General features: G+C 41.5%; 1 protein-coding gene across 1 annotated transcript; it reads right to left on the reverse strand.

Annotated features, from left to right (window-relative positions):
* Window positions 1-3362: 3362 nt before the first annotated feature.
* On the reverse strand, window positions 3363-11364 carry LOC128526731 (membrane-spanning 4-domains subfamily A member 4A-like). Its single transcript, XM_053498864.1, has 8 exons — window positions 10844-11364; window positions 9033-9222; window positions 7853-7972; window positions 7687-7743; window positions 6797-6943; window positions 6464-6577; window positions 4071-4151; window positions 3363-3446 (listed from the first exon to the last, which is right to left on the reverse strand). The coding sequence occupies exons 2-8, from the start codon at window positions 9195-9197 to the stop codon at window positions 3363-3365; spliced, it is 768 nt and encodes a 255-aa protein (XP_053354839.1). The 5' UTR covers window positions 9198-9222; window positions 10844-11364.
* Between the last annotated feature and the right edge of the window lie 1894 nt (window positions 11365-13258).

A 13258-nucleotide genomic window follows, 5' to 3' on the forward strand; every position in this document is an offset into this window, starting at 1 on the left:
GAACAGCTACAGTTTTTCCTCAAACCCATCGCATCACCCCCTGTCATCCTCGGTTATCCATGGTTACTGCAGCACGACCCACTCATCTCATGGGCACAGAACCGGATCCTTCAGTGGGGGCCGACCTGCACTGAGCTCTGCCTCCGGGCACCGGCTAGGACGTGTTCCAAGGAGTCCCAGGCCCCCGACGTCGACACCGACGCAATTCCACCTGGATATCGAGACCTGGCTGAAGTGTTCTGCAAAAAAAGAGCCACTCACCTACCACCTCATCGCCCATACGACCTGGCGATCGAACTTCAGCCAGGCTCTGTCCCCCCCACCCCCATCTCTACTCTTTGTCGACCACCGAGACACAGGCTATGGAGGAGTACGTCGCCAACGCCCTGCGCCACGGTACCATCCGGCCCTTCTCCTCACCAGCCACCGCGGGGTTTTTCTTCGTTAAAAAGAAAGGGGCTGAACTTCGCCCGTGTGTCGACTATCGGGGGCTAAACAAGATCACAATCAAGAACCGACACCTGCTGCCACTCACCAATCCGCCTTGGACGCCCTCTCTGGTGCCACCATTTTCACGAAGTTGGACCTCCGGAGCGCCTACAACTTGGTGCGCATCAGAGAGGGTGACGAGTGGGAGACGGCGTTCATCACACCCACTGGACACTACGAAAGCCTGGTCATACCCTTTGGACTCTGCAACGCACCCTCGACCTTCCAACAATTTATCAATGACATCCTCAGAGACATGCTGGGCCGATGGGTGTTCGTCTACCTAGATGATATCCTAATTCATTCCCATAACCCCAAGGAACACATCCAACATGTTTGGGCGGTTCTTAAGAGATTGCTCGCTCACCAACTGTACTGTAAGCTGAAAAAAAAGGGGCCTTCCACAAGCACTCCACCACGTTCCTGGGTTTGTCATCTCGCCCCAGGGTGTGGCCATGGATCCACAGAAGCTCGAAGCTGTGCGTCACTGGCCCCTACCCAGGACCCTCAAACAGCTTTAATGTTTTCTGGGGTTTGCGAACTTCTATCGTTGCTTTATCTGGGGCTACAGTACAGTTGCAGCACCATTAACTGCTTTGACCAGGCCCTCTCTTCACCCGTTTCATCTTACACCTGCCGATCTGTGTCAAGTTCTGTGTCATCGTTTCACCACCGCTCCCATCCTTCTCCACCCAGACGCCAACCAACCTTTCGTTGGATGTGGGCGCCGGCGCCGTTCTCTCCCAACGAGGTCCAGACCAGAAACTGCACCCGTGTGGTTTCTTTTCCAAGAAATTCAACCCCACTCAGCAGCGATACGGGGTAGTGGACCGCGAACTGCTGGGCATAAAGTGGGCCTTGGAGGAATGGCGTCACTGGCTCCAGGGCCTCCAATGATGTCCTCCAATGGGGCCACTCCTCCTCGGTCGCCGGACACCAAGCGACCCGGAGGACCCTTTCATTCATCCGATGGGCGTTCTGGTGGCCATTGATGAGAAGGGACATCATCGAGTTCGTTCAGGCGTGCCCGGTGTGCGCCAGGGCCAAGGACACCAATCAGCCATCCCCGGGAGAGCTCCAACCACTTCCTGTTCCTCGAAGGCCCTGGATGCACATCGCCCTGGACTTCATCACGGGCCTGCCGGTCTCTAAAGGGAAAGACACCATCCTCACCATTGTTAACCGGTTCTCCAAGGCTGTGCACCTGGTGGCCCTCACCGGACTCCCATCAGCCAAAACCACAGCTGAATTAACACTGGAACACGTAGTCCGCCTGCATGGGTTCTCGGACAGGGGGCCCCAGTTCACCCCCCAGTTCTGGAAGGCGTTCTGCCGTCTGATCAATTCCACCAGTAGTCTGTCATCCGGATACCATCCTCAGACTAATGGTCAGACGGAACGGACCAACCAACAACTGGAGCGTTACCTAAGGTGTTTTGTGGCCGACCGCCAGCGCTCCTGGGCCCGCTACCTCACATGGGCAGAACTTTCTCACAACCTGCATGTCTCATCTGCCACCAACCTAAGCCCATTTGAGTTATGCTATGGTTTCCAACCTCCGATGTTTGCCCATCAAGAACCGGAGGTCGACGTACCATCGGCCCAACAGTTGGTCCGTAGGCTCTGGAACCAAGCCAACCTCGCGATCCAGAAGGCCAATCAGCAATACACCACTCAACACCGCTGTCGACACCCTCCGGGATGCTTGTACAGAGTAGGTGACAAGGTATGGTTATCCACAAAGAACCTCCACCTTCACACAGAATCCAAGAAACTCTCACCTCGCTTTATAGGACCATACCGCATCATCCTAAGGATAAACCCTGTCACCTACCGGCTCCAGCTGCCTGCGGCGCTCCGGATCCACCCCGTTTTCCACACATCTCAACTCAACCCCTTCATCACCTCTCCAATGATTCCAAGACGGTGGTCCCGCCTACACCGTGCGTCGGATCCTCGATTCACGCCCTCGGCCCCGAGGAACGATCTTGGATTCCGGCCCGGTTCATCCTCGACCCCGAACTCATTCGAGACTACCGTCGTCGGGTATCCCCCACCCCAGGACCGTCAGGAGCCAGTCCTGGACAGGGGGGTACTGTCATGCACACTCAAGACGCGACCGGCACTAGGACCCGGAAGTAATGCGGTCGCGAACCAGGAAGTATAAAAGGAGTAAACAAACCACAGTACAACGCTCAGTCATTGAGTTGCCCGATGTCGCCTCGGTTACGGTCATCAAACTGTGAGTACTCACTTTTTTGGCTTTGCTTTCTTGCTGAGTGAGTATTTATAGGACGCGGGTTAGATTGTGTCTTCCCCTTACTCCCCAATCATGAGAGTCCTTAGACTAACTGCGTGATTATCCTGCCTATTCGTGTCACTCCGTGTTTGGGTTTACCAGTCACGCTACACAGGGCTAACCAATAAAACTTCGTCTTCTGGTCACCTCAGGTTCTTGACAGTCAGAATTAGCCACAGAGGGAATGAACTCCTCTCTATGTCTGATAATATTAAAAAATATCTGTCTTTGACACTTTATTACAAAGTGATTAATATTATTAGTTATTTTTAATAAACAAAATGAGTATAAGCGTTGCAATACAAAAAAACTATATAAAAACATAAAAACTGACAAAAAATATCCTTAATCATATATTAAGACATATGCATATATACATAATTAAGATTAGACTATAGATTAAATTAGATTAGATGTTACAATCAAATTGAAAGCTTTTATTTTGCACATTTCTTTTGCACAGTTGTACACTGGCTAGTACATTCAAGTCATAATTTTGAAATAAACAAAACTGAGTATGGTAATCATTCTTGTTACAATGTTCCATTATTCTCTAGCTCCAACTGTGAAACCACTAACCGTTACCATTAATGTCATCAGCCTCACAGTAGACTGGAGGTGAACTGCTCCTGGGCATATCATTTATTGTACGCACACCCTGTAAAAGAAATGCTTGGTAAAGGGAAAATAAAAAAATACACAAAAAAAATCTTTTTGCATTAGTCATGTGGCATGTAGACAATTATTAAATTTATTTTAGCTATTACCCCATCTCACCTATGCGGTTTCGCGCGGTGGCCGTCAGTACGGTTCATCAAGACCCACCCCCCGTTTGCCGCTGTAATTATGTTTCCATCTCTCCACATGAAAGTTTAAACATGTTTAATTGTTTATAAAATAAAATTGAATATGTTTAATTTTTTTGGTGGCCCTTACTGAAGCTCGTGGACCTTACAGAACTTTACGGAACATTGGCAGGCAATCGCGGTGGCTCAGGGTGCCTAACACTGCATCTCACTCCGAGTCAAACCGCATAGGTGAGATAAGGGTATAAAGTCCAGTTAAGGGTTAATATTATAATTTAACAAACACCAACATTTAGTTTAAATAAAATAATAATAATAATAATAATAATAATAATAATTATTATTATTATTATTATTACTATTATTATTATTTACCTCAAATTGGCTTTTCACTTAACCCTGAATGTTAAAACTTTAATTGTCAATAATCATCATCATTATGTTTTTCATGACAACACCCTACAGGTTTCTCTTACCGGTTGTGCATGATAAGCTGGGTTGGAAATGACCACAGGAACACCACTTGCCGGGTTCTGAACCACATTGATAATGTTCAGCTGAGGGACACAAAGGGATTCATACTTACACAATACACAATAATTCTATTTGCACATGTTTATAATAGTAAATTGTTCACTAGAGTTAAAATACTCTAAATTATTCTTGATCTTAGATAAATATAAAGGCATAATTTATTGTCACATTAGCACTGTTTGCTGTCCTGGACTCTGAATTCCTCACTTGCTCAAAATATGGCCAAACTAGACTCCATTCCTATCAGCAGGTGGAAATTAATTGAGTACATTTACTTTGTTATTTATTTTCAAATATCTGCACTTCACTTGAGTAGTTTATATACTGTATAACAAATGTTTGGGCTGGGGTGGCTGGTGGTAAGAGCTCAGATACAATCAGGCTTCGAGCTGGTAACCTGACCCTGTACAGGAAGTATCTGCCACAGAAATGACAAATGTATTTCCAGGATGGGGAGCATCTCTCTCCTGATATGCCAGATGTCACATTGACAGAACTGCCATCATTTCTTAGTACAATGTTAAAAAAATATCTGCTGTTTATCTATTGATAGCCTGTGGGACAAAATTAAGAGAACACATGTTGTGGTGTGTTTGGTGGATTTAGCAGGTCAGGATCCACTCTCTGTTGGGAAACTCGTATAGATCCAAAGATTTACAAATTCCATTTTCTCTAAATATCAGTCCTTGGCTTCCTTTGACAACTTCTCTTTCTCTCATTGTCATGCACACTCAGCATGCGACCGGCACTAGGACCCAGAAGTTAAGAGGTCGCGAACCAGGAAGTATAAAAGGAGTAAACAAACCATAGCACCTCGCTCAGTCATTGAGTCTCGCCTATGCTACGTCGGAATTATTCACCAAACTGTGAGTACTCACCTTCTTGGCTTAATTTCCTGATCGAGTGTGTATTTATAGGACGCGGGTTAGATTGTGTCTTTCCCTTACTCCCCATTCGTGAGAGTCCTTAGACTAAATAGCGTGATTATCCTGCCTACTCGTGTTCTTCCGCGTTTGGGTTTACCATTCACGCAACAAAGGGCTAACCGCTAAAGCTACGTATTCTGCTCACTCCAGGTTAGTTCTTAACAGAATGGCTGAGCCGACCGCGGTGAACCCAGCGGATTACGCGCACCTCTGCGATGTGGTAGATTAGCACGCCGAGCTCATCAACACGCTAACCAAGGAGATCGCTAATCTGCGCCGGGACCTCCAAGACGTTGCGGCCTTGCGCCGCGAGGTTGCGGAGCTCCGGCAGGAGAATGCGGATCTCCAGCGCCCCCCCCTCCTTCTGATGTATTTCTGGCACTCCCGGATAAGTGGGGTGGCACGGACGGGAAGTGCAGTGTGTGTCTCGTTGCTATCCGGGCAGGCAGCTGAGTGGGCCACGGCAGTTCTCCGGGCGGAGACAGACACCGCGCACTCATATAATGAGTTCACCTGCCAACTCAGACTTTTTTTTTGAACACCCAGCGGGCGAGGTGGAGACCGACACCAAACTCTACCATCTGGAGCCGGTCCTGGACAGGGTCGCGAACCAGGAAGTATAAAAGGAGTAAACAAACCATAGCACCTCGCTCAGTCATTGAGTCTCCCTATGCTACGTCAGAATCATTCACCAAACTGTGAGTACTCACCTTCTTAGCTTAATTTCCTGATCGAGTGTGTATTTATAGGACGCGGGTTTGACACTTATTTGCTTTTCATTTTAGCATTTTTTTTTGCATTAGTATTTTTCTTTTATGATTACTTGTTTTCTACGTCATTAGTGAAAGTTATGATTGCTGTCACCCCCCACAATGCAACCTGTTCCCAAGATGTTACTGAAAATTTTTTTTTTAAGCTTTCACATTCCAGTTTTTAGATCCTGATGGAGAGTTTGCCAAATATCTGAAAAAATGTAAATGCGTCTTGTTACATTGCTCCTACAGATAAGGTAAAGCTGTCTCTACAGTATGAGCGGTTTCCTGCAGTGTCACAGTAGACTTTAAAGGTCGTTTTGGTCAGACGTCAGCACACACACCTCAGATTCCCCAATAACACACCAGACACAGTACACTGAGTGGGGTGTGCTGTTTGAACCTCACTAACAAACCAAATTTCTTTGGAACTCAGTGCACTGTTCACTATCCGTTTCAAGCCTGCATTTGACTCCATGTACTCTTCTACAGTATGTCCTCCTAAGACAAACGAGCTGTACCTGACACTTTATTTATACTCAGATTGCCCATAAGAAACTCTCCTGGAGGAATGAATAGGTAAACCTTTAGAAAGCTGTGAAATTCATAAAATAACATATTATATAATAAATACATAAATAATTACAAATTATTTACAGTAGGTTGATCGGTGCAGGTGGCTTTGCAGGTAAAGGCTGAAACTGCAATGGAAACGGCAAACTGGAGCAGAGAGAAAATCAGCAGAACTCCAGTGATTCCATTGAAAAGGCTCTAAAAAAAAAATAAAAAATCCATCAGCACAAAAATTAAGCTTTCAACTTTATTTTTGTTGTACTAAATTTAGAAAATACTTTCACTGTATTTGCTTTATAATGCTTAATATATTTTTGATAACCTTTAATAACATTGTTTTTTTTTATTATTTGGCAATTTTTTAACCTTGCCACATTTCAAACTTTATTAATATGATGATAAACAGATAAATCATACCGCTGCAATGTAGTTATATCTGCATTCATAACCGTGATAGTCATAGCAGTCATACACCGGGCCATGCAGCAAATCCACAGAAAGGATGATGACGGTGATTCCTGCAGCTATTGTGCTAAAAATATTTAGAACCAGAGCAGCTCTTACCTGAGAAGGCAAAAAAAATAAAATAAAATCTTGATATTGAAACCAAATTTTCATCAGAAGCTAAATAAATCTGAAAATTAAAGTAGTAGTAGTAGTTGTTGTTGTAACTGAAAGAGATTTGAGTTGAGGATTTTTTTTTTAAAGTGACTGTGTGAGTACCAGTCTCTAATGGTGCTTCAGTATTCGCCCCTCCCTAAATATATCTTTTTACTTATTTATTTTAGTCCGGCTCCGTTAATGTCAAGTTATAAAAAGTAAACAGAATTTTGAAAAGAAGTTGTGTAGAAATGACAAAAAAAATGTAATGTATTTTAAAAAGCAAGATTATTCTGGATCATTTATTTAATCTGATCTCTCTCCAAATCCAACATAATGCCACAGACAATGTAATGTTTTGTTTATTGTCACACATACATTCATGTACATCCATTATTTATTAATTTATTTATTTGTTTGTTTATTTATTCATTCATTTGAGCAGAAGAAACTTGTCAACGTCTATTAAAGTAACACTTAATTGTGACTTTTTTAAATATGCCTACAGGTAACGTTTTAAAGTACACAAACATATTGAAGGACATACTATCAAGGTTAATTAGTAAAAGAAATAAACAAATAAACGATATGTGTAAATAAAATTACTTCTGCAAATAAATAATAATCTATATCTTAATACAGAATACAATACGAAAATACATCTATGTGCATTTTCATGCTGAAAGATGCTGTTGGTGTTTACGTACCTTACAGACATTAAGCTTGTTGCTCGCTGAAACAGCCAGAGACCCAGCGCTGATGTGCTGTAAATGCAGAGGTTTTTTTTCTTTTTAAGAAACACTATATAAACAGAATAAATTTTAAATGTTTTTTAAAAAACTGAACAAACAACCAAACAAACAAAAAGCTTACAATCAGTGAGCCCCAGAAAACAACTCCAGAGTTCACGCTGGTGGTCTGTATGGTCTGAGCAGGGAACATCATCACGATACCAAACAATATCGTCAACAAAGCAATCATTATTTGGACAACCTGTGGTTAAAATGCACAGACACATACACACACCTTTTTAAAAAAAAGATTTTAATAAGTACTGTTTTGTGTATACTATTGTTTTTTTGCATATTGCAAGAATGATCTATGTATTTATGTCTAAAGTATTTGTAGTTCTCATGAATGGATGTTACAGGCTGTTGTTATTGCCTTGGGTTAAGAAGGGCAGGCATAGGCGCAGAGGGTTTAACAGATAACCAGAGTCTTTTATTAAGGGCCAAACAAACAGTACTTTCCCAAAACTTAAATAAACAAAACACCGGCTACTGAAGCTTAACATACACACAGGCTCTTTAAACTTAACACACACTCTCAGGATCTTTTTACCTAACACATTCACAGGTTCTCTATGCATAACGCACACACAGGTTCTCTACGCATAACACACATCCGGAGATTGCTGGTTTGGTTCCCGGGTGATGCTGTAACCTCTCACAGCCGTAAGTCTCGAGAGAGCTAAATTGGCCAAGCTCTCTCAGCTAGAAGAGATGAGAGGTACTTAGTGCTCCCACATTAATCACGGCTCTACACCGCCACCAACGGGGCGTGAGCGAGCAGTTGGGGAAAAAAAGTGGGTCGACGGCTGGAGTCACGTAGTTCGGAGGAACCACGTGACAACCCTCGGCCCTCCTGGATAAATAGTAGTAGTCCCTTAATGTGGGAGCCCCCCTAGTGACGGGAGGGAATTGGACACGACAAGTATTGTGATATTGAATGCAGAAAAGGTCAATTTCTTAATATATATATATATATATATATTAGACAGTAGATCACTATTCCATATTAATCATGTTATTATTTGTTTATTTGTGTATTAATTTATGAGATTTTTTAGTGCCATGTGCCATGATATGAAAAATACCAAGATTACCCTGAAGTCTAAAAGCCTTAAATTAATGTCTTAATATTTAATTTAATTTTTCATAATCTTAGTAAATTATGTAGAGCACTTCTTAAAACACAATGTTTAATGACAAAATACTTAGATCACATGGCATGATTTATTATTTTTTCTCTGTGATGTAATAGTGTGACTTACGCCCAGTGCTTTGGGTTCTCCTTTCAGGAATTTCTTCAGTGGACTTTGAATCTGAGATAAATTTTGTTCTGCTACAACTGAAACAGTTGTTGAGGGAACAACTTGAGTGACAATGGTGCAGCCATGTCCCAGATCATTAAGCGGTATCTGAGGACTGGCCATCATTAAAACTTTAGACTGGATTTTTAATCTGTAGATAAAAAAAAAAGTATTATTCGGAGTATAATCCAGTAAAATTAGTATTTTATTATTACAATGTTGGTATGAGGTGAGAAAAAATACGTGTACACAATATGACATAACTAAAATGGTGTTTCTAGGTTTGACATAAAAAAAAAAAACTATATTATACACATTTTATTTTACCAAATGAAACGAAGCACTTATTAATAGTCCAAATCCAGTCTGGACCATGACAGCCCAAGCTATCCACTTAGTGAGGATAATGCAGAACATGAAAAGACAAAGCTTCACCACTTTTGCTATAATCAGTAGAGAGATCAGATGAAGAAAAGGACCATTATTAATCACTTTCTGCAAAATGTTCACGGACAAGGAAAAGAAAATAGTTTACAGACCTCACCTATCATGTATCAAGCTAAAGAATCTCTAGAGGAAGCATGCAAAGGATGATTTGACTGTCAAATATAGGTGGGATTTTATGGCAGCAAGAACCTATATTGAGCTAAATAGGCAGAGATTAATCAGAATATGAGAGATTAAATATAAGTTCAATTGAAACCAATGCACAGGCATTTCCAAAAGAATATTGAGAAGGCACACATTAAATTTTAAGGTTTATTTAACTGGATGGAATGGCAGGGTGACATTTAAAGGCAGTATTTTTTTTCTATCCAAGATCAAGCAGTGAAAGATTCTAAGAAGCTGTGAAATCTAAAGACCTTAAATAATAATACCAACAACACCAACAACAACAACAACAATAATAATAATAATAATAATAATAATAATAAAAAATCATAATTAAAATAATGGTGCAAAATTCTGATTTATTATGCTTTTAGACTTGGGTATTTACTTTAGAATATTAATAATCTATTTATATAAAAAGCAGAATTCTTTTTTAGCCCTACACATTCTTTAGCCTGTTAAAATATCCTTGTTTGAAGGTTTGTTCTTTTCTCATCCAGACAGTGACAGGACACTGAACATCAGTTAAATCATTACAGTTTACCACCCAAGCATTACATTTAGCAATGAATCAAGTTCATTAATGTATGAGAGGCCTTCAAGTCAAACATTTGATTGTGCAGAACAGAACACAGTTACTGTATACAAGTATAACTGGTAAATCATGGTAAAATGTTTTTAATCGCACAGTTTTCACTGACAGATGCATCTCTTCCAAATGATCGTAAAAAGTTATACATCTACAGAAGCTTAACCGCAAATAAATTTCTCATCAGTTTATTATGCTAGAGGTTTGCTATAAATGTCAGTTTTATGCCTTCATTCCCCAGTCCAAGTTTGACTTGAATGCCCCTCGTAGAATAAAAATATTAATAATAATTTATTATAAGTTTTAATTAAAAACTGATCATGATATTAATTATCTAGATAAAGACATTACATGATAGTTTTTAATGTTCTTTGACAGCATTTTAGCATGTTAACACCTATACTTGACATGAGATGTAAATATACAAAGTAAAACAGTCCATAATCACCCTTTTTGCAAGGCAAAACTACAAGAAAAGCAGTTAAAAGCATTTTCATGACATAATCACACTGATACTTTTACATGTCTGTTATAAAAAAATATTTTAATAAAGAAAAAATACTCATTTTACCTCCTGTTTTAGCAGTGCAGTCTGTTTTTATTTCTGTGTGTGCTAATAAATGCTTCCTTCTCTCCCTTGCTCTGTTAATTATTTACAACCTATTTGCAGATGCAAAACAGAAAGAAAAAAAAAACCCAAAGGTTTATACATTCCACAGACTTCCAAAGAAAAGGAAGTACCTACTGTAGCTGAAGTATTCTCAGCAGCACAGACTAATTGGTGCTCCCTAAATAACATGACCTGAGGTGTGGCTTTAAATAGACACATCAATTCAATTCAATTTTATTTTATTTGTATAGCGCTTTTAGCAATTGTCATTGCCGCAAAGCAGCTTTACACAATCAAAAGAATTATTTAAGTTTGTATGAAATGTGAATGTGTATGAATCAAAATGGTCAGTTTGTCCCTGGTGAGCAAGCCGAGGGCGACAGTGGCAAGGAAAAACTCCCTGAGATGGTAATAGAAAGAAACCTTGAGAGGAACCAGACTCAACAGGGAACCCATCCTCATTTGGGTGAAACAGACAGCAGTAAATGATCTGCATTTATACAGTGTGTAGGGTGGCAGGCAGTTCAGCTATAATAGCTGATGTTAAGTAATGTTAATATGGAGTCCAGGTAGTTATTAAAGACCCAGGTAGACTTGTAGGAAGTTCCAGTCCTGAACTATCGAACTGTCAAGTCCCCAGAGAAACAGTTGCCAACACCAGTCAAGGCCAGAACCATCTTCTAGGTAGAGAGAATCATCCCCAGACACCAGACGCATCCCAAAGAGACACACGGGGCATCCATGTGACGAGATCTTCAACCAGAAGCGGGGCACCAGAATGGGTCAGACAGGTCCGGAGGGCAGAGGGAGTCTGGATCACTGGCAGCTCAGGAACGACATGTGTAGCTCGACAGAGAGAGAGAAAGAGAGAGAGAGAGGGGGAGACAGGAGGAGAGAGGAAAGAGAAAGAGGGGGGGAAAGAGAAGAAGAGGAGAGATGGCAGTTAGGTCTGGTCACAGTCACACAATGTATAATGTGAATGTATATTAACTGTAGAGTGCAAGCAGAGACTCTGGCAGGACTAACTATGACATCATAACTAAAAGGGAGAAGCCAGAAGGAAACATAAACATGAGGGCTTCCTGACATGTAAAGCAAACAATCACCTCACCGTCAGCAAACCTGAGTGATCAATGAGAGTGAGGAAGACAGCATCCAAACATACCAGTTCACCATAATACTCTACGTCCATGAGTCCCCCAGATCTGCTCCTTTACCTATGGCAAATCTATTTATAAAAATGCTTGGCTAAATAAATGGGTTTTTAGCCTAGACTTAAACACTGAGACTGTCTTTGAGTCCCAAACACTATTTGGAAGACTATTCCATAATTTTGGGGCTTTGTAAGAAAAAGCTCTGCCCCCAGCTGTATTTTTCATAATACGCGGTACTGACAAGCAGCCTGCATCCTTTGATCGAAGTAACAAAGGTAGTGCACAGAGAATTGATTTAAACTCTTGTTTGCTCTTGTTTGCCAAGAAGTTACAAGTTTTTATAGACAGTTACCTCAGTCTAGCATGTGTCTTCAACCTATCTCTGTCAGTTCTCACAGACCAAGATGCTTTTACTCACACAGCAGAGGCAGATCTCCCAGAAACCTCATCTACCCTCCAGTACTGTCTCATTGTCCTGCACTGGTGGTTGGTGGGCTCTGGAACTGCCAATCTGCTGTAAAGAAAGCAGACTTTATCTCTGCCCTAGCTACTCATTACTCTTTTGACTTTCTGGCACTAACTGAGACCTGGATATCTCCTCAGAACTCAGCTACACCGGCTGCTCTATCCTCTGCCTATGTATTCTCTCACACTCCACGAGAAACTGGCAGAGGTGGTGGTACGGGTCTCCTGTTGTCCAAGAGATGGTCCTTCTCGCCCATCACCCTGTCTCATCTCAGTTTTTCATCATTTGAATTTCATGCAGTTAAGGTAACCTCTCCAATTAACCTCCACATCTTAGTTATTTACCGTCCTCCTGGCTCTCTAGGAAACTTTCTAGATGAAATGGACATACTTCTTAGTCTTTTTCCTTCTGCTAACACTCCTCTCACTGTTCTAGGAGATTTCAACCTTCCATCTGATAAACTCCAATCCTCTTTCCTTCTTCCTCTCCTTAACTCCTTCTCTTTAACCCTAAACAGCTGCCCTCCTACACACAAGGCAGGAAATTCTCTCGACCTTGTTTTCTGCCGCCCTTCCCCAGTCACAGATATCACTACTATTCCTCTTCATAAATCTGATCATTACCTGGTATCCTTCACCATAACCCTTCCCATTGTAAACCTAACCACCAAAATGTCTCTTTTACCCGCAAAAACCTTCACTCTGTCTCCCCTTCCTCTGTGTCTTCATACACCCTATCATTCTTCCCAGACCCAGA

The sequence above is a fragment of the Clarias gariepinus genome, chromosome 6 (genome assembly GCF_024256425.1).
Source record: "Clarias gariepinus isolate MV-2021 ecotype Netherlands chromosome 6, CGAR_prim_01v2, whole genome shotgun sequence".
NCBI classification, from domain to species: domain Eukaryota; kingdom Metazoa; phylum Chordata; class Actinopteri; order Siluriformes; family Clariidae; genus Clarias; species Clarias gariepinus.